The sequence below is a fragment of the Mycotypha africana genome (genome assembly GCF_025528875.1).
Source record: "Mycotypha africana strain NRRL 2978 chromosome Unknown BDF20scaffold_10, whole genome shotgun sequence".
NCBI classification, from domain to species: domain Eukaryota; kingdom Fungi; phylum Mucoromycota; class Mucoromycetes; order Mucorales; family Mycotyphaceae; genus Mycotypha; species Mycotypha africana.
The window spans coordinates 347021-370566 of record NW_026515734.1 but is presented as its reverse complement, the minus strand read 5'-3'; the positions used below and the strand labels follow the sequence as shown (position 1 = coordinate 370566).

Here is a 23546-nt window from a genome sequence, read left to right as displayed (position 1 = left end):
AGAAATATAAAAGGATCCATAACACGTATTTTTTGGATGTCGTACCTGACAATAGACGAAAGAAACAACGCATGCCAAGTGAAAAATAAAACAAGAAAAACCTAGCTTTGCTGAAAAAAAAAAAAAAAAAAATAAGAAAAAAAATGGACACCTTTCATAGTGCAACTGTGAATGGTGTGCGTTTCAACGAGTGCACACAATCTGTAACTGCTTCTTCTATACATTTGCGGAACTCAAATAAAATACAAATCAAACAACTTTCATACCTTTTCACAAAGCATATTTCTACTTTCCTTAGAGGCAAAGGTGTGTTACAGGTAAAATAATGATGCATGTATCCTAATTTTCATAACTATAGTACTAAAAAAGTTGAAAAAGTTAAACTTAACCTGTCTATTTGACTTGCACTTTTTCTGTGCAAACAATTTTGCAGCATAGTGTTTCAAAAAAAAAGGGCGGTTTGTTTCTATGTCAAAAATAGTGCTCGTTTCTGGAACATTATTTCGTCATTGATAGAAGTTTATAGTAAGTTGATGTGCAACGATACTATGCATCTACACTTGTACAGCCACAGAAGCATTGCTGTTTATAGACACTGAAAAACTTTTTTTCTTTTTTTTTTTCATCAATCGTCATCAATCCACTATCTGTACTTCACTTCGTCCGAAATTGTGCACCAGAGCTAAGTTAGCACAACGAAAAGTTTATTCTACTTACCCCCCCCTTTACTATTCTGATGCCAACAATACGCAAAAGATGATCTTGGAAGTACACACAAGAGTACGCAGATTCAATTCCAAATTGAAACCTGGCAGATAACGAAAACAACAGCCGCAACTATGAGAAAATGAGCGAAATGATTACATGCGACGAGCAAAAAGACAGTGATATGTTTTGTCTTTGATAAAATGTAGAATAAAAGGGCTATTCCTCCGTGTAATTTGTATTAAATTGATGTATTGTAATATATACACATTCAAACGGAAGCTATGAAAAATAAAGATGTTGGTATATACATTTGCATGGTGGTGCAAAGCATTTAGAAATTTTTCTCATTTTTAACCATCTTTGATTCTTTTGCTAACGATTTTCTTCAACAACGTTCACAACTGCAGATAAATTCGCAAAAAAGATGGGCAGATACTCTTTTGGGACGGCCGCATTTTCCTGATAAAGTTCCGGCAACGATGACTGAAATGCCTTATCTCTACTATCAAATGAGGGTGAATAATAAACGAGGTCACCTTCTTTGTTACCGAGGAAAGTAATAGTGAAGTGAAAGGCTATATATATAATGCACATGCACTTGGTTAAAGATACTTTTCTGACAATAAAACTGAAACTATGACAAAACTTACATCCTTTTTGGCCTGCCATAATGCATGTGTGACAGCGCCCTTCTTTGGTATTCTTGACATCAATCGTAATAACACTCGTCAGTTCTTCATAAAGCATCACGAATTCCTTCAATTTTGAATCTGTTTCTCCTGGAAGTTGTGCTATCTGAGGTTCTGCTTCCTGCTTCAACTTCTTTTGTGGCGCCCGTTGTTGATTATACGCAGTATCAACGGCCTGAGCAGTATCCTTTTCTATAAGAGCCTCAACATGATCTCTTAATTGCACATAGGCTATCATCATATTCAAAACGTAAATGAATTCCTGGTACCTCATCTGCATCCTATTTCAAACTATTGCTTTTACCGTCATCTTTCATTTGCGATATTGTCATGTGCTCAGCTAGTACTTCCTCTTGTTTCGTAGTACGTAAATCCTTGTACTGTTGAAATTTGATGGCCAGTTCTTCCAATTGTCTTTCATACTAATATAAACAGACGTGTTACGACTCTGTAACTCATTACGCGAATGGTATTCATTTTATGGAAATAAAGTTTACTCTGTCAAGCTTATCCATGTACTGCTTTTCTCTCTGTCGTAGCTCTCTATTCTCTTCCATAAGTCGAGCTTTATCTAAATCGCCTGTTGAGGCAAGACTCATATTGTATATAGGGTCATACATAGAGGTCGATGGCTTTATGGGTATTGAAAGGTTGTTGTTTCTTGACTGCGATGATAATAGTTGCTGTTCTTCTGTTTTTGCAAAATCTCTGTTACTTGAATAAAGGAGATCAATATTGCTGCTGGATCCAGCTGACGTCTGCGTATTGATAAAGTCATTCAGTTGCACAGTTCTTCTTCTTCCTGTTGAAGGCTGCGTATCATATTTTTGAGCGATAAAGTCGTCATCGTAAACTGCATTCTGACTACTACCTGCATGATCAGCAATAGTTCGTATTGTTCCTGATCGTCGGTGGGTAGCAAGACTGATAGGCGGACGTTTGTTGAGATCTTGAGTTAATCTTCGTCGTGGTCCAGTACTATCAATATTTCTGTTGGAGATATCCATTGAAAATTATGTATCTATCGGAATGGAACGTTTCGATGCGGGTAAGTGGGAGGGGGTATAACGATGGAGCAGAGATGAACTGCAAATAAAGATTCTTTTCATGGTTCTGTTGCATTACCGATTTCCTGTGACAGGCGAATTCAATTTTGCCTTACTGCTGCTGCTTTCGAAACGCCAAAGATCCTACCACCTGGGCAAAAGTAAATCCAGTCAGTGGAATAAAGTAACTTGTATTCATATGGGCCCGAACATGGAAGGGTGTCATTTTTTTCCTAGAGTAAATGCCACCCTTTGATATTATAAGTCATAGTAATTTTTACAGTTATAGTGTGAATGAATGACTCTTACTCAACGAAAAAAATACAGGAACAGAAAAAAGCAAAAAAGAATTCTGAACTTTAAAGCTTAACCATTATCCTTCAGCGCTTTCTGCACGGCAATTTCTTTCAGTTTTTTTTTCGTTCCTAACAAGCAAGAATGACATCCCGGATACTGTCAACGATACTCAAGCGTGGCGTTTATCAACGTGGCGTATGGAATGTGTAAATCATCTATCCTATTAAAATGAAGACCAATCTTTGACAGACATTTTTATAATTATTATGCATGACAGTTCGCTTCACAACCACAATTAAGAAGCATTGTTGCAGAAGAGGTTTCGTATGCTGTTACCGTTGCGTAGCAAAACTTTATTAACACTTGTATGCATTACATATAGCCTTCTGTACTCTTGAAGAAGGGGAACCTCTCCTGCCGGCAATTGTTAATGAACAGACCACGCAGATTGAACGCTTTGGATATGGAAATGGTGGATATTATATACCCACATCTCAAAGTAACCATACAATTTCTTGGTCACAACATAAAGAGTGTTATTCTGAGTCTGTCATCTCCACATGTGTATTTTAGGCGTGGGAAGTGGATGAGACAGCGAAAATTATTCTCATGAAGGGCCGAGGCCGAGCTTTCTGTGCAGGCGGAGATGTTAAGGACGTTATCAGTATGATCAAAGATCCTGCTATGCAAAGTAAGCTAAATCACCAACTCGACACTGAGTATGATATGGTGCATTTCATTGGGACAATGAAGACACCCTATATTGCTGTTATGGATGGAATCACTAGTAATGTATTTGACGGTATCATCGTGCCCAGTTTCTATAGACGAAACTAAGCATTTCTTTTTTTGAACATATAATGTATAGTGGGTGCTGGAGGTGGTTTAGCCTGCCATGCTCCTTTTAGAATTGCTACAGAAAATACGCAATTTGCTATGCCTGAGACAGCCATAGGTCTTTTTTGTGATGTAGGAGCAAGCTTTTTTTTGTCCAGACTAGACGGTTATTTAGGCAGATATATGGCACTGACCAGCAAAATCTTAAAAGCAGAAGATGCATTGTAAAAAGATCCAAACATATGAAACGTCCGTGCTTTTAATTTGCAGACTAAACTTTCATAAACACAATAGGTTTTCTGGTATTGCTACTCATTTCGTATTTTCTGATAGGCTGGAGGAACTTGAATCAAAATTGGATGCATTGCAATCACCACAATTAGATGAAATTGATGAATTGATAGGAAAATACTCGGTTTCAAAAAATCATGAACCCACTGTTTACACTTTGTATGGGCAAAACAGGGTCATTATTGATAAATGCTTTAAATATGATACTGTAGAGCAAATCATTGATGCACTCAATGAGGATGGTTCACAGTTTGCTTTACAAACTGTAGATACTATTTTGAAGCGTTCGCCCACAAGTTTGAAAGTAACCTTAGAACATTTGCGTCGTGGTATCAACTTGTCATTAAAAAATTGCTTGAGGATGGAACATGTACTATGGCAAACAGTACCTGTAAGTAACCAAAAAATTTTCTTTTCCAAGTAAACCACACATTCACACATTGAAGAAATAATGCATTGTATTATTTGATGTTGTTAGTATTCTCATGACTTTGTGGAGGGAGTCACTTCTCATGTCATCCATAAGCGAACGCCTGATTGGAAGCCCAAGAAGCTGGAAGACCTTGACTTGGACAGTGATATTAAAGTGAAATACTTCCACGCTAATGTTAAGCGAAAACTGATATTCACCAATGAACAGGATGACTATATTGAACATCCATATCAAAGATATGCATTGCCGACTGCAAGAGATATTCTTCAAGCTTATCATGCAGAAAAATATAAATCTGCGGAAGAAGCTGTTTCGTTCTTTACGAAGGAAAGAGGCGACAAATTTGGATTGCGTCAAAAAATAGAAGATGTATTTGCTAGAGAAGTGCAGAGTATTAGAGATGGATGATCTTCCTGAAGCGTAGATTTAATTTTTGTTCCTTAGGCATTTATGAAAGGTGAATAATAAACTGTTACTGTCTTAGTTTTCTTTCACCGGACTACAATCTTGCAACCTTCTATGTCGTTGTACTCTTGCTAAGCGGCTGACTTCCTTTTCAAAGTTTTCGCTGTAAGGATAAAGCTTATCAAATCCTCGTCGGCTTTCACTATTTCTTAGTGGAACTATAAAATGATTAAGGTTAAACTATCGAGTATTCTATGGAAACAATATCAGTTTGGCAATCAACGAACCGAACCAAAAGAGTGGATTTAATCCCATTACTGCACACCAGTTTTTGTAAAATCCTTGGTCATATATGTTGTAACCGAGAACAGAAACAATTTCAAAGTTGCTTCCACTGTTATCGAAATCGACACGTAAATGCAATGGTTTTGTCGCAATATATTCTATGCTAGTCAGATTTTTGAAAATGTACATAAAATGCACCATGGTAAATCCTGTCAGTAAAAATCCGAAGAGGAATCCCCTTTTATAACAGATCGATATTATACATTAGTACTGGAAGGTCAGTAGCAGAGTAAGCATATGAGGCTAATTAGGACTTACAGTATTAGCACAGAATACCAATGGAAGCTTAATTGTAGTCCCAAAGATGGTACTCCTTCGAACAAGGACATCCATTTCCTGTTTTTGATCATGATATAGATATTCTTCCATACGAAGAAAATGGATGCCAAGTAAATTTTATACACCTTCCAACAAAATTGTAAAGTGACACCTCCTGCTCGCTCACGAACAATGTTCAAAAGTAATGGTGCTGTACTGATAAAAACCCAAACAGCATAACAAGCAACATAAAAGATAAATAAGCTGAAGAACTTATAATTGGTATCCTCCACGCACCCATTGATCCTTCAACAGACAAATGTTATTATGACAGGAGCAACCGAAACAGAAGCATTTCTAATGTTTGAAGTCTTACCATAAACAATGGCTACGTTGCAGTTGAAAGCTCATGTTAATCGTAGGAAGACGGCGGGACAACCGCTAATCTTTTTAATTCACTTACTGGTCCATTTTGGCCGCACATTTTTGACAGACTTTACAGTGATGAGTCCTTTCAGGTTTGATTGAGTTACACTTGTAACAAAATAAAGGTTGGCCAAATTCATTTGACATAGATAATGCGACTGGCTGTAAATCTGTATGCTGTTCTTGCTGCCTCGGCTTGTGATATACTTTCGGGAACTGAAAAGCGTAGGTTGAGGCCCTTCTGTCCAACTTTACATTGTTCTCAGGCAGCGGGCTTGCAGGTGTCAGCATTATGCTTGAATAACAAATTAAGCTTGATATGCACAAAATCAATGCAATTACTTAATGTATGCAATCAGTAAGCAGAAGCCTTTTCGTGGAATACGAAAAGTGCATTCGTTACCTGACTTGGAGTCCTTATACCATTTCACAAGATCGGATGTCTGCGATGCTGAAAAGAATGTCTTTGGGTAAGTCCTTATACTAGCTGCTAACACGAACAAGATTCTATACCTTGAATTGTGAATATAAATTGGTAGCATGTATAGCTCAGGAGAGCAAATACCAATGTACCCATCAAGAAACTAACCGCTTTCTTCTGAGCCATGGGACCGTTGATTTTGTTATTACGATCGATAAAAGAAAAGGACAAATTAAATTTTTATTTTCCATGTAAAAATGAATGTATAATTTCGTGTGTTCTATGTCAGGAAAGAGGATATGGATAAACAGAAAACAAAAAAAAAACCAATAACAAAAAATGCAATTTCTATACGGACATCTTCATATCAAGCTTGCCATGAGGCTTATAGTTTTCAAGTTCAAAATCTTCGAATTTGAAATCGTCAATATTTGTCACTTTACGGTTGATTTTCAATGTAGGGAAAGGTCTAGGTTCTCGTTCGAGTTGTTGTTTAAGCGCATCGATATGATCCACATAAATATGTGTGTCACCCATAGTATGGATAAACTCTCCTGGTTCCAAGTCTGTAACATGAGCAATCATTCTTGTCAATAAAGCGTATGAGGCAATGTTGAAAGGGACTCCCAAACCCATATCGCAGGACCGCTGGTATAGAACACATGATAGTCTTGCACGTCCTTTTCCATCAGTGGGCGCATTTGATACATAAAATTGACAGAAAGCATGGCAAGGTGGTAATGCCATAATGGGAATATCGGCAGGATTCCATGCACTTAAAATGATTCGACGATCTGTAGGGTTATGTTTAATCTTATCTATAACTTGCTGTAATTGATCTATACCCTGGCCTGTATAGTCTGTATCACAATCCACGTACTTGGCACCGAAATGTCTCCATTGGAAACCGTACACAGGACCAAGATCGCCTTCACGACGATGACTCAACCCGATCTTGTCCAAATATTCTCGTGAACCGTTGCCATCCCAAATCTTAACATTGCGATCACTCAAATGCTTGGAATTTGTGTCGCCTCGGATAAACCATAATAGTTCCTCGAGGACACCTCTGAAAAATACTCGCTTGGTTGTCAAAAGAGGGAAAATATCGTCTTTGAGTGAAAAGCGAAGTTGAGGTGGAGCAAAAATAGCTAAAGTGCCAGTGCCAGTGCGATCGGCACGATGTTCGCCTTCATCCATAATACGTTTAATAAGATCAAGGTATTGCTTTTCTTCGTGATCAACTGTCATTTGTGTCAAGGAATTAGTCTTTTTCTACAAAAATGAAAAAAAAGGAATAATTGAAGATGGTTGGAAAAAAGGTACGTGATGTGTCACGAAGCGCGTATCTCAAACACGACCATATATGGGATTAGCTAAACTCCGCATCGCAAGATGTCTTCAGGAGAGGCCCATTCTTCTTCTTCCCTTTCCGCACACAAACAAACAAATTTTAAGAGTTAAAATTTTAAAGGAGTATCACATTTCTATCGGTCGAACAATTTACTATTTTACTTGTAGCAGCATTCCTTTGCTTGAAGCTAGTATACCATTCCGCTCAATATCTACAGTGGTCACAGCCTCGTAGTCACTGTCAAGGCCCAAAGATGCTTCACCGCCCTAATTACTTCCAGCAATTCTTTAACTTGAAATTTCGTACTACTAAAGCATCGATATTCTCGTTTAAAGAGCACTTGTGAAAATGTGTCGAAGGATCACTAAGAGCATTGGCAAGTAAACGTTCGAACGAGAGGATTTGTGTTGACATCGTCCTTCATTAGTCCAACTGGGGTGTTTTTCTTCAAAGAATTCCATAAATCCTTTCTTAGTTATTGAAAATACCCTAAGAGATGTGTTGCCACAAACATATGCTGATATGTTTTTATAAAAAAGTGAGCAAAAATTTGCATGGTACATCGTTGACGAAGAGCTGCTGCTACTGAAAATTTGAGAGCGACCTTAAAACCGAAAGACCGACTACAGGAATTTGCTAAGAATTGTATATATGCCTTCGAAGAATTGTGGAACCTTTTTAAAACTGAAAATACTGAGCCCAGTGTATGCACTAATACAAAACGATAACAATGCAAAGTTAACGATTATCCAGATTTAACCTAGCAGCTATGCTTTTCTCTATTCAATTTTTTGACCATCGCTTAAGGTCACTGATAGCTTCGTAACTGTAGGGAACATCTCATCAATGGCTGTCAAACTGAAAAATGTCATTTTGTTTCGTAATTTACTATCTGTTATCTATTGTAATATTGAACTGATGAGCATTTATAGTAGCTTTGATGCATATCAAGTCTTCTTTTTGAGAATAATAAAATGTAATAAAACGTTAGATATGAGTTTGTTTTTGGAATCGTTCAACTCGTAATACTACCATGGATAATATAGCACTGTATTTTTTTACCAATTAAGGTAAAAAAAGTGATATTTCATATTAACAAAATTGTATACAGTCCATATCATTCTTCCAGCGTTTTTGAACATTTATATAGTAAGATACTGTATAATATAACAGATGAACATTCTTTTACAAACGATAACAGAGTAACTCTAAACCTCAATAATAAGCTATCTGAATACTCCTTTATGTTCTTATTGTTATTATTGAATGCCGTTATAATCTATATGGTAATTTTTTCACCTCGTTTCTTTTATTGATAACTAGTATCAAGACTGAATTTATGCGAGTGTAATAGAAAGTTTTTGCATCAATATCACTAAAATTCAATGCTGGTAAATGTGCCTTTAAACTACTGGGTACAAGCGTTGTTTACTACAGGATAACACTGTCTTCGTCGAAATTATACCTATTGTAGCCACAATGCCATTAGGCCTCTATTACTCCTTTGCTTCTAACGCAGAATCGTTTACGTCTCTTTAATAGACGCGTGCAAGAAGTTAAGAATTATTACCAACTATTCAACAGAAAACTTTGCCTAAAAGTGGTGAATAAACGTACACCACTTCAGATGTCCGCCAATTTAGCTACTTTCATCAAGTCGCGTTAACACTCTTCCAGCCAGCAACGTGGAAGTTTCTAATAAAAAATCAACTTTTAGACATCTATACGTTCCTCTTTTGAGTCTATTCATATCAGAGATCAATTATTACCATTTTTTTTCCTTTGCAATCTGATTCATTTTGTTTCAGATCAGTTAATCCCGCGATCTGGAGAAAATTCTACGTATTGAAGAGCACTTTCCTCTCTGTAATGGATGTTCTGTGTTTCTCCCATATATGTTTAAAATATACAATACTCATGACGAAACCATACTGATTAGGGGTTTATCATATTGTTATCTTAATTTATTGAATTTATGGGAATTTCATTGTTGCTTTTTAGGTCGGCCCGTCATTTCGGGACCGTTCTGTCTGATCCCACTTGCTGGGTAATATATCTACTTCAATATGATGTCACTGAACAACAGGCAGAAAGGTTTATCCCAATCTGAGTACAGTACAGCAGGTACATTCATAGCTGAATAAACAGATCTATTGATTTATGTACCTGCTCTGACTGTTTGGTACAGTAGAAATAGAAACTAAAAGCCTTTGGTATTTGATTTTATTATCAAATATTTCTGAAAAACGTCTAGAAATTATCAACAGCAAGAACTGTATACTCATTTTTATCATCATAGAAGTAAAATGTTACAGAGAACAAGGGTCTGAAATTTTATTTGGAAGCCTTGATTGTGGACGTGTTACAATCATTTATCTGAAGTTTTGCTTTTCGTGTAACTTAGGGGCTATACATTTCAGCCGGTCAAAAAATCATAAGTTTGCCTTGTCTTTATTGTACGACTACGTATTTAGTCAATAAAATGAGATACAGTATAGGCCTCTGCGTGTATGTCGCGACTTACCTAAAGCTATGGATCAAGGCTTGCTGTTGAAAAGTGTACAAAACTTAAATTGCAAATGGGAGGAGAGTTTTACTTCTAAATAAAGAAGTAGAACAGCCTTTCATATTGACTTACAAACGCACCAAAGGTATTCCAACGGAGCAGTATAACGACCGTCGTTGAAATGAGAGACTATGACGAAACGTTAAAGGACAGTAGTAGTAGTAAAATTAAGCATCTAGTCATAACGATAATCTCATAGTATTCGCAAAATCGGTTATTCTCAAAAGAAGGTATCCAATAGGGTAGCCATTGAAACTGCATAAAAAACATTAGAACGATGAATCTTCTGTTTTCTGCTCCTGTTTCCTTATTTAGCCATTTCTTCTTTCAATTGCTTCTAAGGACAACATAGTGTTTTCTCTTTTGTTGCTATAACGTTTACTGTATCGATTCTAGACTTCAATATTGATTACAGTTGCTTGACTGTCAAATGTCACAGAACACATTAATGTTATGAAGAGCCTTGGCGGACGTAGTGATTTTATTGTGTAACTACTGTCGTGTATGGTTACTCTGTTTTAATGCAGTTGTCATTTTGTTTGATTTCGGGAAAAGTATATAACAGATTCGTTTTGAATTCCATTGTAGTTTTCGAATAGAATTCCTTTACCCGACAAATTTTTGAAAATAGAAAGTCAAACTAGAACAAATATATACAATTGTAACAAATCGTATAAAGCCGCATCGTCATTAAATTGGGACCTGATGCCCTTTTCGCTCTTTTTCTTTTCATTAATTTCAACCTACTCTGTTTCCTTGATCATTAAATTTTAGAAACTTTATAATTGAATTTTTGTCTGACTGATTTATAGATATTTAAAATTTTGTTCCATAAAATGGAGATGCATTCTCTAGAACATGTGCCGCAAATCAGGCATAACCGGGATGAAGAATATCATAATGAGCACTACGGTGAATCACTCTCGGACCAGATTACGCCTGATCAGAATTATGTCAATAACAACAGCGACGAACAGTATTACGATAACAACAATAGCATACCAAATCACAATTCAACAGATGCGTCGAGTTATAGCGGTGACTATTACAAACGACCTTATCCAAATCGACGCCAATCAACTGATCACGGTGCATTTGGTGAACGCAGCGGTAATGCTGTCAATATTGAAGACGCTATGTCCAATTATGAGGACCTACGAAGAGAACTCACTGAACAATCTCGTCGGAGTCGCCATCAATCGACCACGCCGGATCAAGCCGAGAGAGGTGACGCAAAAGAGTTTGACTTGACAGATTTTTTACGTGAACAGCACGAAGTAGGGCAGGCGCAAGGTTTCAACCCTCGAGAATTAGGTGTTGTTTGGAAAAATCTAGTCGTGCAAGGTTTGGGTGCGGATGCCAAAAGTATTCCCACAAATTATACGTGGTTACGTGATATTTTCAAGGTTTGGAAATGGGGCAAGCATGAGGGTCATGACTTTACAATTTTGAAGGGTAATGATGGATTTTGCAAGCCTGGCGAAATGCTTTTGGTATTGGGTCGTCCAGGAAGTGGCTGCACAACTCTCTTACGTGTGCTAGCGAATATGCGTGCCTCCTATACTCAAATAGATGGTACTGTACATTATGGCGGTATTGAAGCTCGTGAATTTGCAAAACACTACCGTGGTGAAGTCTGTTATAATGAAGAAGAAGACTTACATTACCCTACATTGACGACAAAACAGACGTTGAAGTTTGCTCTAAAGAATAAGACACCAGGCAAGCGATTGGAAGGTGAATCAAAGGGAGAATTCATCAACAAGATTCTTTATATGCTAGGTAATATGCTAGGATTAACGAAACAGATGAATACAATGGTTGGTAATGCTTTTGTTCGCGGCTTATCTGGTGGTGAACGTAAACGTTTGTCTATTGCCGAACAAATGACAACCAGAAGCTCTATAAATTGCTGGGATTGCTCTACTCGTGGTTTAGATGCTTCATCAGCTCTTGATTATGTGCGTTCACTCCGTATCATGACAGATATTTTGCAAAAGACAACTATTGCTACCTTATATCAGGCTTCCGATAGTATTTTTCAACTGTTTGATAAAGTCATGGTACTTGACGAAGGCCGCTGTATCTATTTTGGTCCTACCTCAGGTGCCAAGCAATACTTTGAAGACATGGGATTCAAGTGCCCTGACCGAAAGTCTACCCCAGACTTTTTAACTGGTCTCTGTAATATGAACGAACGCCAATACCGTGAAGGATTCAAAGATAAGGTGCCTGTCAATGCCGTGCAATTTGAAAAGGTATATCAAGATTCTGATCTCTTCAAAACTATGATGGCTGACCGTGATGCGTATGAAGAACACATCAATAGAGATCGCCCTGATGAAAAGTTTCGACAAGCCTTCATTGAAGCTCATCAAAAGCATGCTCCTAAAAGATCACCGTTTGTTGCTACCTATTATCAGCAAGTCAAGGCTCTTACAGTACGTCAGTTTGAGCTTATTTTTGGTGATAAAGGCTCACTTGTATCTCGTTACGGTGGTGTTATCGTAAAGGGCCTTATCATGGCGTCTGTTTTCTATAAAATGCCGAGGGATGTTGCTGGCGCTTTCTCACGTGGTGGTGCTTTCTTGTTCTCTTTACTTTTTAACGCCTTAATTGCTCAGTCAGAACTTTCAGCCTTTATGCAAGGGCGCCGTGTTTTGGAGAAGCATAAGCACTTTGCTTTATACCATCCCTCTGCTTTCTATATTGCTCAAGTCATTTCTGATGTACCTTTGGCCATTATTCAAGTGCTTGTATTTGAAATATGTGTCTACTTTATGATGGGTCTTGTAATGGATGCTGGAAAGGTAAACTATCCGTCGTTTGAATAATTGTAATGTTGCTACATGTTCTGAGCTTTTTAGCATTATTTTGTAGTTTTTCACTTTCTTTATTATTTTGGTTGTCACCAATCTTTGTATGAATGGTTTCTTCCGTTTCTTCGGTTCGGTATCTCCAAATTTCTTTACTGCTTCACAAGTCTCATCTGTCTTTTTGATCGCTGCCCTTGTTTACTGTGGTTATCAAATCCCTTATAATCAGATGCACCCGTGGCTCATGTGGATCTACTGGATAAACCCTCTTGCCTACGGCTATAAAGCATTGATTTCAAACGAGCTTACCGGTATGCATTTTACTTGTGAAGGTGCCGGCTCTATTCCTTACGGCCCATCATATACAGATCAAGCATACAAAACCTGCAATTTGCCTGGTGCCAAACCAGGCGCTGACTTTGTTCTCGGTGATGACTACTTAGACGCAGCCTACGGTTATGAGACTTGGCAGCGTTGGATTAACTTTGTCGCAGTCATTTTATTCTTTCTCCTTTTCACTATCTTAACGGCCATATGTATGGAGTACGTTGATTTGCAAAAAGAAGGGTCCATTACCAAAGTGTTTAAAGAAGGAAAAGCTCCAAAAGAAATTGATGAGGCTCAAGCTATGGAAGAAACAGCACAAGAAGACACTGATAAGATGGAAGCAGTAGCAGAGGGTACTACTTTCTCTTGGCATCATATTGATTACACTGTACCTGTCAAAGGTGGTAAGCTGAAGTTGTTAAATGATGTGGCTGGTATTGTGAAGCCTGGTCATCTCACTGCTCTCATGGGGTCTTCTGGTGCCGGTAAAACTACTCTATTGGATGTCCTGGCTAAACGTAAAACAATTGGTAAGGTGGAAGGCCGTGTCTATTTGAATGGTGAGCCTTTAGGCTCTAATTTTGAGCGTACCACTGGTTATTGTGAACAAATGGATGTACATAATCCTGCTGCTACTGTCCGTGAAGCCTTGAAGTTTTCTGCTTATTTACGTCAACCTGCTGATGTACCCAAAGAAGAAAAGGACGAGTATGTGGAGCAAATCATTCGTTTAATGGAAATGGAGCGCATTGCTGATGCCTTGGTAGGTGACCTTGAAGCCGGCATTGGTATTTCTGTAGAAGAACGTAAACGTTTGACCATTGCTACTGAACTCGTTGGCAAGCCCAAGCTTTTATTCCTTGATGAGCCTACTTCAGGTTTGGATGCTCAGAGTTCCTTTAATATTGTTCGATTCATCCGTAAATTGGCTGATGCTGGTTGGCCAGTACTCTGTACCATTCATCAACCTTCTGCTACACTTTTCGAACATTTTGATCACTTGGTTTTATTAGTACGTGGTGGTAAAACTGCCTACTTTGGTGAAATCGGTGAGAATGCTAGTATCATGATTGACTACTTTGAACGTAATGGTGGTCCTAAATGCTCGCCAAATGCAAACCCGGCTGAATACATTCTAGAATGCGTGGGTGCTGGCACGGCTGGTAAAGCTAGTAAAGACTGGTCAGAAGTTTGGAGGTCATCGCCTGAAGCAGAAGCTCTTGAACAAGAATTGGAGCAAATCCATCAAGGCATTGATCCTAATTACAAAAATAAGAGTACTACTTATTCTCTTTCTTTCTGGCAGCAATTTTGGCTTGTTTACAAACGTATGAATGTATCGTGGTGGCGCGTACCTACCTACAACATGGGTCGTCTTTTTAATGTCTGCTTTATTGGTCTTATTTCAGGTTTCTCTTTCTGGAAATTAGGCAATACACCAGCCGATATGCAGGATCGTATGTTCTCTGTGTTTACTACTCTGTTGATGTCGAACTCGTTGATCATTTTGGCACAGCCTCGATTTATGCAAGAACGTCAATGGTTCCGTCGCGAATATGCTTCTCGCTACTACGGTTGGGCTCCATTTGCTTTGTCTTGCGTTCTGGTAGAGATACCCTATTTGATTGTCTTCTCAGCTATCTTCTTATTCTGCTTTTACTGGACTGCAGGTCTTCAAACTGCCTCGGATCGTATCGGGTTCTTCTATATTCATTTCACGATGTTCCTGTTCTATTCTGTATCTCTCGGTTTCGTGATTGCTGCATTCTCAAGCACGCCACCTATGGCTGCTGTCATTAATCCCTTCTTTACTTCAATCTTGATCTTGTTTGCCGGTATTGTGCAACCTCCTTCTTCCATGCCCCGTTTCTGGAGTTCGTGGATGTATTGGCTAGACCCTTATCACTATTTGATAGAAGGTTTAGTGGTAAATGTTATGGATGGTGTGAAAGTTGTCTGTAGTGATAGCGATTATATACCATTCAGACCACCCCCCGGTCAAACATGCGGTGACTACATGCAACAGTTCTTTGCCCAAGGCGGTAGTGGCTATATTGGCGATAACAGCTCAACTGATATGTGTCAATATTGTCCTTACGCAATTGGTAATCAATATTATGAAGAGCGTATCGGATGGAGATTTTCCAATCGTTGGCGTGATTTCGGCATTTTGTGCGCCTACTACGTGTTTAACGTGTTGGCATTTATGTTCTTTGTCTTCTTGTTTAGAAAACCAAAGCGATAATTGTTTGAGTATTCATCGTAAAATCCATTTCTTTATGTACTCATTTATGTATATATCTCGTTATACTTTATGTATCTCCTTAATTTTATATAATTAATACAATCTTACTATTTACTTATTCGTTGCAAGTGCTCATGTAATTGTTGAATTCGAAAGGATGGTGATTTTATTTATCTTAAAAGAGAGGGAATCTGCCAAATTAAAAGCTATAACTATTATGCACATTAAGAACAAAAGCGAAAAAAGAAAGATAATATGGGACAAGAAAGAGCAAAGAAAAAGTTGTAGTAGTAAAACAGAGAGAGCAAATAAATAGTCGAAAAAATAGTGATTATGTTAGAACTTTTGAAGCTTTGGTGTTTTTGGTGATGGTGAGGTTGGAGTCTGAGGAGAAGCTGGTGCAGATGCTGTCGGTGATCGGGTAGTGGTGTCTGTTTTGATTTCTGTTACAGATTGCTTTCGTTTTGAAGCTGTTGTCTTTGCCTTTTTCTTGGCAGCAGCTTTTTTCTCTTTGGCTTCGTCCATAGCTCGTTTTTCTTCTTCATCGCGTTGTCTTTTCCTTTCCAGCGCTGCTTGTCTTTTAGCAAGTTTTTCCATTTTTTCGTCTTCTTTCGCTTTACGGAGTGCATCTGCAGCATTTTGTTGCATAGCTGTCGCGTCGTCGAAATCAATCATTTGAACTCGCTTTTCACGCTGTAAACCTCTAGGCAAATTATTTCCGTGGATTACTGTGAAAGAAAACAAAAGAAAAGAAAAATAAGTAAATTGTTTGTCTTCTAAAGCGATTCTAATGAAAAAAGAAAGGCTTAGCTTACATGAGTTTTGTCTATGTGGAACAGTAGGCCTTTTTGGGGTGAATAGGTTGCCAGCGATGGGCTTTGCAGCGCGCTTATTGTACAGAGCAGACTGACTAGCAGGATTACTGTTAGATGGCATTCTTCGCTGCATAGGGGGTCTTTGACCGGGCATTGTGGGCGCCCTTTGAACAGAAGGCATAGTAGCTGGTGGACTGATACGATCATGTGGACGGATACCAGGTGGACCACCTGTGGACGCATTGGGGACAGCAGATAATGCGTTACCAAAACTAGATCGATGTTGCAAGGGATTCCTAGCTTCCAATCTAGCTTCCAAATCAATCAATTCAGCAAAGCGAGAGTGTCTTGTCTTGGCAGAAAACTCATCGTCTACATTTTGTAATAAGCTAAAGTAAGGCTCATTTGCTGATGGACTATAATTGACATAATTTGAGCCAGCGTGGGCAGGTACTATGCGTGCTTGTGGATGCATTAGCATATCTTCTTTACTATGAAATGACAATCCTCTCAATCTAACTGTGCCAATAAAGGGGAATGTTAGTCAACTAAATATTTAAATTAGAGGACTTGGGTTGGTTGGTTTCTTTCTTTACTTACTGGTTTCATCGATCATTTGCAGGGACGATTTGAAATCTTCACACCAGATATCAATATCTAAATTTAATGAATTCGGGAAGGGCTCAATGACCTTGGCCATACACCGTATAAAGTCATTAGAGTCATTCAGTGCCTTTTGGACAAACTATTTAAAAATGAATAAAGTTAAATGAGTCAGTACTCTTCTCATTATCAATCAGTCCCTCTGCTCCTCCTCTTTCTTTCAACTTGTATGGTGTGTATGAGTTTAACCTTAATTCCTGCATAAATTCGTTAATTAATCTCAATTCTTTATGCTTTTCTCTTGTTTGTTGCGCTAGGTGCACGTCACGTCAAAACTCATCACAATAACACAAAGTGAGCAATAATAATAAAAACAAACAAGTTCTGTTTAACATGCATTATTATTGATATCGGTGTACATTTGAAATAAACATGTTATTTTACTAAGAACATATGAATAGACAAATAAGCATGAAAAAAGGGAAGATTGTTTAGAACAAGCCATAGCGAAGTTCAAAGGCTCCTTAGTGATTACAACATATAGTAAGCACGGAAGTTTTGCCTTCTAATGGCTTTTCTGTTTCATCTTCGGCTTTTCTTACCCTTAGGATATTTATGTCCAAAATATGAAAACAGAAACGACCCAAATGAATCTTTTCGATAAACGGCCCCTCCACTGGTTTTAAGTTTTCATTAAAAAAAAAAAGCTGGCAACTAGTTCGTTCTGGGTCCCTTTTTTCATTGCTGGACATACTTCAATACGCACGTTCTCACATACGCGTTGATAAAGAGGAGTGTCTGGGAAACCTAAACCATTTTTGATTTCATACCTGCTGGATACTCGTTCCAAATTGATACTCATCCCCTGGTTTGATAGATAAGATGGAAAACAATAGACCTTTCTTGACGGTGAAGGGAAGTTGAGCATACAAATCGACAGCTATAGTTAGGATGTCTTCACTGAGACTTCCAGCAATGGTGACGCTGTTCCAGTCATCTGTATTCAGATCATTTAGAAGCCATGCCTTTGCCGCATCGTCAGTCATTCCCAGAAAAGTCGTCATGTTGGAAAAAGTGAATGCGATTTGATTTATTGATAAAGAAAAGATAATAGAGAGAAAGAAAATGCAATCGAGAGATAAAAATTGAAGGACTTGTCCTGAGACTCCTCCTTTTTATATCTTTTTTTATAGGAAAAAAAAAATCAAAAATTTCAAAAACAGCAATAAAAAGTCACACAGAGCCCCTACTTCTAAAAATGAACAGCCGCTTTATAGGATCATGTGATTAGGAAGGCTGAAAGAAAGTGTGATTTACAAAAGGATGCTGGAGGTTGAATCTTGGTAATGAGCAAATCCCCCAAGAGGTGAAGTAATTAACGGAAGCCATAACAAGTATGTTATAGAAGTCAATCATGTGATTTGCCCTTTTGAGCACAACATGGCGTTTTTTTCAATTAATATCTGCTATCATCTCACTTCGTTGCTACTCATGCTGCACCTGTTAAGCAACTGTCTGAGCAGTTGCTGTGTTTCTTGGATCTCTATCATCATTTCCAATTCCTTCATAGTCTCCTCCAGAAGCCTTGTCGATTTATCACGCCTATCTTGAATATATTGTTGATGTAAAGTATATAGAGCATCCCTGATACTTGTGAGGATACCTTCCTCAACTGTTTCAGTTAGAGGCTGCATGGGTACAGTTTGTGTTAAGCTTTCATCGACATAGTAATTGCTAGGAATTGCTGCTATTGTGAATTGCTGGTTTACTTTCTCGACTGCTTCCTGTCCACCTTATAAGAAAAGGTTAATAAAGGAGTTGCCGTATTTTATTTTCAGGCTTTAAAGATAGTAGGCTCTTAAAAGGACGTTACCTTTACTCTGTGCCAATTGTGATAGTTCATTTACAATGATCTTCTCTTCTTTCAAAGCAGCTCTTTCTGCTGTATTTTCTTCCAATTCTTCTTTTTCATTCGAGACTGTAATATTAGGATGCTGCATACTGAAATTACGAATCTGCTCGGTATCTCTTGGCGTACGTGCCAGAATATCCTTGACTCGCATAGAATGATCAAATACATGATTGCTATCCCTCGCTGTTTCCAGTCCTGTACTTTTAGCCTTGTAGTAACCACTGCTGGTTAATGCTGCCAAAATTTCAGATTCTGTCATATCGGCACATTTTATATCGTAGAGTAACATCGGAATAGGTATTTTCAAATTGCCCACAGTTGAAGCGTCCAGTTTCTTCTTGCTTCTAAAAACAGTGTTGGATTTTGCCTTCTGATGAGGCTCTCTATTCTTCTTTCTGCCAAATATTTTATACATATTCTTTGAGCACGGGAAATAGAATAATTACAAAGTTGATGTATAATATTATCCTTGCAAAGAAAGAGAGAGAAGGTTTACCAAGTGTATTTGAGCAGGAACATGCATCAATAAAATAGACAAGCAGTAGCGACTGTAAGCGTAAAAAAAACCAAAAAAAAAAAGCCAGGCAATGTACTACAATTGAACGTCATTCACACGCCAGAATAGATTGTTGTCAGATTATTAGCTTTATTCAATTTCGTTTGGGTATAAAAGTAGGTTTACAAGGTCTATTTATAAAATATTCGACTCTAATTCTTAGTGTATCGATCGCCTTGATGCGGCTCGTCGTCTTCCTCCAGAGCAAAAACAGCATCATTTAAATAGTCATCCTTAAGATCGGTTTTCTGCTGATCGTTTCCAAACTCACTGCTTTCGTCACTGCTATCCTGTTCTTCGTCTAAACTCGAGAATCCAGCATTTCGAGCGTGTCTGAATGCTTCCATGGTATATTTGTCAGGTTTGATGCCATCTTGCTTCATTAAATCATAGATATACTTTGCATTCTGCCATTTGCCCGCTTTGCCAAATGCGGAGATGACGATATTGTAGTGAACAGCGTTCAATTTCAAAGATGATGGATGAGGAGCTGTAGCCCCCTCTTCTTTTTGTTGCTGTTGATGGTAGCACATCCTTCTTAGATCTTCCAATATACGGTAACACGTTTCTGGTTCACATAAACAAGAGAACGAATACATCATGACAGAATAAGTGACTAAATTAGGCTGAACATTATGTGCCAGCATATCAGCATAGACAGTACTGACCATACGGAAATCACGGTACTTGATGAAAGCTCGCATAAACGTTGTAAAAGTATAAACGCTGGCGCCTACAAACAGGGCATGTGACGGGCTTTCAACCTTCGATGCTGGTGGGGGTGCTGTTGCTTCTGCATTGTTACCTTCCTTATCGTTAAGCTGTCTGGTTGCCTGTCTCTTCGCCTTCTTTTTCATCTTTTGCTTTTGTCGTTGCTGTTGTTTCAGACTTTCCCTATACTGGCTGTAATAATCATACACTTTAGCCAGCGGCGAGCTATGCAAAACTGCCTTCAATAACACTGTTTTCGTGCTTTCCGAAGGCTTGAGAGCACCATTATTACTGAAAAAGCGATAAAACAGTTCAATTGCATATTGATAATCCTTATGGTCCGTGTGCATATTCATTAAAGTGGTTGCCAGCACCGTATTCAAGCTAATTTTTTCTTTTTGCATCAATTCAAACAGACGCCAAGCTTCGTCCACCCTGGATTCGTTCCCAAGCCCATGAATCATGATGGCAAAGGTATATACGTCCGACCTTAGGCCTGCCTTTAGTAGCCTGTCCCAAAACTTCAAAGCGGCCTCTGTGTTAAATTGCACGACAGAATGGTGCATGAGAACGTTGTAAGTAGTGATATTTGGCGAAATGCCTTTCTGTAACATGACACGGAACATAGCTTCAGCTTGGTCGACGTTAGACTCTCGCATATACCCGTCAATTAATGTGGTGTAGACATAAACATTGGGTTTTAGGGTAGGAGCATAATGGTGCGTACGGTAATTGTTAAGTAGTTTTTGATACCACTTGTACGCGCGTGTCATATCGGCCTGCCTGGCAAAACCGTTGATGATAATGGTGTAAGTCTGAACGTCAGGATAGAGATGGCGTTGTTGCATTTCGCGAAAAAGTTTGATGGCCTTATTGAGTTGGTGGTTAAGAGTGATATTCATGATGTTTTTGTTGTATTCGGCAACGGTGGAAGGTTTACGCTTGGGTTTTTTTAGAATATTTTTACGAGCCCAATGGGCATTCCCTTTACTGTCATGAACAAGCACATATCGGCCTTTCTTCTTTACTTCATTAACTAGGGGTGGTGATGCGGGTGGGGTATTGTTTTGGTCTTGGTTATTAAGCGAAGAAGTAATGCTCGCTGTGGTAAAACGTCGCTTCGAAAATTGACTTTCAGGCAATAACGCAGGAGAATGTTTGGGTGTTTTCCTTAATGACGGTTGTGAATGCGTGAGTAGGTTAACAGATGTCGAAGTTGGTGATATTGTTTGAATTGTATATGGTCTGGTATATGCTGAATGTCTCCATGCGAAGAGAAGATCGTGGTTTTTAACGAATAACGGCTTGACTGACAAACTGAGTAAATTGTTGTAGATATTAGGTTTGCTGTTTGGATAAATAGGCCGTGTTATAATAGCACGTAGAATTTCAGCAATGGCAATATACTTAGAGTGAAACACGTGCCCGAGGGAAGACATAACGAGGGTAAAAATCGCTTTCTGCTGTTCCCTTTCCTTTTGATATTTTATCTTTTTGGGAACCAGAAAAAAATAAAGTGGAGAAGGAAAAAAAAATCAATAGGGACCCTGTCAAGCTTCCTCTCTGTCTGTGTCTCTCTTACAAAAAAAAAAAAAATCAGTAGCTGTCAGCTGAACTTAAATATGGAAATGCCTTCAAAATTGTATTCTTATGGTGATGTATGATTTTAAACCAGATAAAAATCATAAGAGTTGGTTTTCTTTATGAGGTGCAGGTACCGAATGAGATGAATATTGAGAAAGAGCATATATATTGCGCTCAAATTGTTTCCTATAAGGCGGTATATCCGTCATGATGCGAGGTTTGCTTCAGCCATAATATAGCCGTACTAGATCACGAAAAAAAAAGGTTATTCTTCTCGGGCTTCTTTTATATAAACATCATTTATGGCATTCAAAGTTACCTAATAAGAATCAATGAGGACTGAATGACTAGAGCAATACCCAAATACTGCTCCCAGATATTTGCTGAATCATTGTACTTTGTCGTTAGCACGGCCTAACAAATAATAATTGGACTGTCAGGAAAGCCATTAACCCTGACAAATATGAAAAAGTAATCTTACAACGGAGCCTGAGAATCCTCCTGCTAACATGGCGAATCCAAAGAATAAAAATAATCTCACTTTCCAAACAAAATCTTCATCAAAATAGTCCCCAGCATTGGTGCCTGACAAACTATTTTTATCAATCACACTGACCCTACACGATTTGATATTCGTTCTATGTCAGAATAATCCCGAAAAAGGGAAATAGTGTACACTGAACATTGTGGCTGGTATTGCCTCTTTTTGAAATGGAAGGGTGAAGGAATTCCTTACAGGATCAAGCCAATAGTGGTAATGAGACCAGGAACCCAATCTTCTATGCCAGGAATAACTTGACGATCAGGTAAATTGATATTGGTTACTAGACCATCAATAAATATCCACCAAGCTAAAGCGAACTTTCAAACAACAGAAAAGGTATGTGCGTCAATAATGAACATTTGTGCATCAAGACAACTCATTTGTAAACAGTCGAATTACTCCATCACTTCCCAACCCTGTGTGTGCAGAACGCTCTTTTTTCGCGCATGACAAAGCCATATAAAACAATTTAAAGGGGCTTCAGGATACATTACCAACATGCCAGCGATATAACCACTTGCTTGTTTCATTCTTTCAGTGAGTGAAAAGCATAGAATGAAGATACTTTTTTTGCCGTTGCTATTTTTATTAAAGAAAGAATCATAACTATTGTTGTAACTACTCATAGATGCTTGGCTAGAAAAGATGCTACAAGAGAAAGAAGTGGGGAGCTGAATAGGATATTTGTTTATAAAAGGGAATAAGGTACCAGAGTCTTTTAAATCCGAGTTGAGAGACAGTTACAAAAATTGAAAGATAAAATTAAAATGACTGGTGAGAGAAACTTCACTGAAAAGGAGAATACTTATTTATGTAGCGTCTCTTTGAGCAGATCCGACCACGGTTCGCTGTGGCGCTTTGTATAGTCAATAGATGCAGAGGGCCTTCCATGCTCATTCCAAGTAGTCATTGATATTTCATATCTTTTTTTTTTGCAGCCATTGAGTCATGGTTTCAAAGTTATTGCAAATGTTGCACACTTTTGCCTAAGTGATAACAAGATGTGCACAGATTAATGGTTTGGTTAGACGGCTGTTGACGTCTTTGTTTAGCCTTTATCTTGTGTTGTTTTTTTTTTTTTTCTGTAGTATTCTTTTCTCTTCCAATCAGCCAATTTAAGCATATCTCAATGTTTGTGAGCAAAACCTCTGGTTGAAGAGTACAATTTGAAGCAGCCTACATTAAAACTTTGGCTGTTTCATCAGGAATTCCACCATTCTTTATAGCCTTTAATCGGTGCAAGTTTTGAAAATGGAAAAAGCGTAGAAGTTGCTTTTATCAATATATCACTCAAATCAATAAGTCAGCAATTGGCTACAATTATTGAAGATTATACAAAATGCTACTATTTTGTGGC

The 23546-nt window shown here is 38.2% G+C and overlaps 11 protein-coding genes across 11 annotated transcripts; 2 read left to right on the top strand and 9 right to left on the bottom strand.

The window, feature by feature from the left end:
* Positions 1–607: 607 nt before the first annotated feature.
* Positions 608–1774, bottom strand: BDF20DRAFT_101091 (uncharacterized protein). Its single transcript, XM_053074680.1, has one exon. It carries the CDS (start codon positions 1675–1677, stop codon positions 1081–1083), a length of 597 nt encoding a protein of 198 aa, XP_052932732.1. The 5' UTR covers positions 1678–1774; the 3' UTR covers positions 608–1080.
* BDF20DRAFT_101048 (uncharacterized protein) lies at positions 1549–2837 on the bottom strand. Its single transcript, XM_053074679.1, has 3 exons — positions 2523–2837; positions 1895–2418; positions 1549–1819 (listed from the first exon to the last, which is right to left on the bottom strand). The coding sequence occupies exons 2-3, from the start codon at positions 2402–2404 to the stop codon at positions 1679–1681; spliced, it is 651 nt and encodes a 216-aa protein (XP_052932731.1). The 5' UTR covers positions 2405–2418; positions 2523–2837; the 3' UTR covers positions 1549–1678.
* A 333-nt stretch (positions 2838–3170) lies between these two features.
* Positions 3171–4709, top strand: BDF20DRAFT_915921 (ClpP/crotonase-like domain-containing protein; the record flags this gene model as incomplete). Its single annotated transcript, XM_053084383.1, has 5 exons — positions 3171–3239; positions 3314–3527; positions 3609–3801; positions 3872–4259; positions 4347–4709. 5 exons carry the CDS (start codon positions 3171–3173, stop codon positions 4707–4709), a joined length of 1227 nt encoding a protein of 408 aa, XP_052932730.1.
* Positions 4681–5881, bottom strand: BDF20DRAFT_101637 (uncharacterized protein). The gene is made up of 4 exons (XM_053074681.1): positions 5686–5881; positions 5310–5615; positions 4994–5229; positions 4681–4924 (listed from the first exon to the last, which is right to left on the bottom strand). Exons 1-4 carry the CDS (start codon positions 5718–5720, stop codon positions 4782–4784), a joined length of 720 nt encoding a protein of 239 aa, XP_052932729.1. The 5' UTR covers positions 5721–5881; the 3' UTR covers positions 4681–4781.
* Positions 5882–6419: 538 nt separating this feature from the next.
* On the bottom strand, positions 6420–7518 carry BDF20DRAFT_889036 (thymidylate synthase). Its single transcript, XM_053082107.1, has one exon. The coding sequence runs from the start codon at positions 7405–7407 to the stop codon at positions 6505–6507; it is 903 nt and encodes a 300-aa protein (XP_052932728.1). The 5' UTR covers positions 7408–7518; the 3' UTR covers positions 6420–6504.
* Positions 7519–10912: 3394 nt separating this feature from the next.
* BDF20DRAFT_838447 (ABC-2 type transporter-domain-containing protein) lies at positions 10913–15464 on the top strand (the record flags this gene model as incomplete). Its single annotated transcript, XM_053079166.1, has 2 exons — positions 10913–12886; positions 12957–15464. 2 exons carry the CDS (start codon positions 10913–10915, stop codon positions 15462–15464), a joined length of 4482 nt encoding a protein of 1493 aa, XP_052932727.1.
* Positions 15465–15632: 168 nt separating this feature from the next.
* BDF20DRAFT_100756 (uncharacterized protein) lies at positions 15633–17357 on the bottom strand. Its single transcript, XM_053074678.1, has 4 exons — positions 17132–17357; positions 16880–17024; positions 16280–16798; positions 15633–16192 (listed from the first exon to the last, which is right to left on the bottom strand). The coding sequence occupies exons 2-4, from the start codon at positions 16977–16979 to the stop codon at positions 15801–15803; spliced, it is 1011 nt and encodes a 336-aa protein (XP_052932726.1). The 5' UTR covers positions 16980–17024; positions 17132–17357; the 3' UTR covers positions 15633–15800.
* Positions 17358–17523: 166 nt separating this feature from the next.
* Positions 17524–18089, bottom strand: BDF20DRAFT_889025 (uncharacterized protein). The gene has a single exon (XM_053082106.1). It carries the CDS (start codon positions 17808–17810, stop codon positions 17565–17567), a length of 246 nt encoding a protein of 81 aa, XP_052932725.1. The 5' UTR covers positions 17811–18089; the 3' UTR covers positions 17524–17564.
* Positions 18090–18100: 11 nt separating this feature from the next.
* BDF20DRAFT_990367 (uncharacterized protein) lies at positions 18101–19369 on the bottom strand. Its single transcript, XM_053085318.1, has 2 exons — positions 18756–19369; positions 18101–18674 (listed from the first exon to the last, which is right to left on the bottom strand). The coding sequence occupies exons 1-2, from the start codon at positions 19207–19209 to the stop codon at positions 18352–18354; spliced, it is 777 nt and encodes a 258-aa protein (XP_052932724.1). The 5' UTR covers positions 19210–19369; the 3' UTR covers positions 18101–18351.
* Positions 19370–19410: 41 nt separating this feature from the next.
* BDF20DRAFT_889022 (uncharacterized protein) lies at positions 19411–21656 on the bottom strand. Its single transcript, XM_053082105.1, has one exon. It carries the CDS (start codon positions 21498–21500, stop codon positions 19503–19505), a length of 1998 nt encoding a protein of 665 aa, XP_052932723.1. The 5' UTR covers positions 21501–21656; the 3' UTR covers positions 19411–19502.
* Positions 21657–21831: 175 nt separating this feature from the next.
* On the bottom strand, positions 21832–22719 carry BDF20DRAFT_915915 (uncharacterized protein; the record flags this gene model as incomplete). Its single annotated transcript, XM_053084382.1, has 5 exons — positions 21832–21889; positions 21965–22059; positions 22127–22262; positions 22382–22506; positions 22684–22719. 5 exons carry the CDS (start codon positions 22717–22719, stop codon positions 21832–21834), a joined length of 450 nt encoding a protein of 149 aa, XP_052932722.1.
* Between the last annotated feature and the right edge of the window lie 827 nt (positions 22720–23546).

Excerpts from the sequence above, each read along its gene's own strand:
- BDF20DRAFT_101091 (XM_053074680.1), bottom strand. The coding sequence starts at position 1,677 with ATGCAGATGAGGTACCAGGAATTCATTTACGTTTTGAATATGATGATA.
- BDF20DRAFT_101048 (XM_053074679.1), bottom strand. The coding sequence starts at position 2,404 with ATGGATATCTCCAACAGAAATATTGATAGTACTGGACCACGACGAAGA. Across the intron at positions 1,820-1,894 it reads ACATGGATAAGCTTGACAGA|TATGAAAGACAATTGGAAGA; the intron begins GTAAACTTTATT and ends TGTTTATATTAG.
- BDF20DRAFT_101637 (XM_053074681.1), bottom strand. The coding sequence starts at position 5,720 with ATGAGCTTTCAACTGCAACGTAGCCATTGTTTATG. Across the intron at positions 5,616-5,685 it reads CAACGTAGCCATTGTTTATG|GATCAATGGGTGCGTGGAGG; the intron begins GTAAGACTTCAA and ends TGTCTGTTGAAG. Across the intron at positions 5,230-5,309 it reads TGGTATTCTGTGCTAATACT|GGGATTCCTCTTCGGATTTT; the intron begins GTAAGTCCTAAT and ends CTGTTATAAAAG.
- BDF20DRAFT_889036 (XM_053082107.1), bottom strand. The coding sequence starts at position 7,407 with ATGACAGTTGATCACGAAGAAAAGCAATACCTTGATCTTATTAAACGT.
- BDF20DRAFT_100756 (XM_053074678.1), bottom strand. The coding sequence starts at position 16,979 with ATGGCCAAGGTCATTGAGCCCTTCCCGAATTCATTAAATTTAGATATT. Across the intron at positions 16,799-16,879 it reads GCAAATGATCGATGAAACCA|TTAGATTGAGAGGATTGTCA; the intron begins GTAAGTAAAGAA and ends TTATTGGCACAG. Across the intron at positions 16,193-16,279 it reads TCCACATAGACAAAACTCAT|TAATCCACGGAAATAATTTG; the intron begins GTAAGCTAAGCC and ends TTTCTTTCACAG.
- BDF20DRAFT_889025 (XM_053082106.1), bottom strand. The coding sequence starts at position 17,810 with ATGCTCAACTTCCCTTCACCGTCAAGAAAGGTCTATTGTTTTCCATCT.
- BDF20DRAFT_990367 (XM_053085318.1), bottom strand. The coding sequence starts at position 19,209 with ATGTATAAAATATTTGGCAGAAAGAAGAATAGAGAGCCTCATCAGAAG. Across the intron at positions 18,675-18,755 it reads ACAATTGGCACAGAGTAAAG|GTGGACAGGAAGCAGTCGAG; the intron begins GTAACGTCCTTT and ends TTTTCTTATAAG.
- BDF20DRAFT_889022 (XM_053082105.1), bottom strand. The coding sequence starts at position 21,500 with ATGTCTTCCCTCGGGCACGTGTTTCACTCTAAGTATATTGCCATTGCT.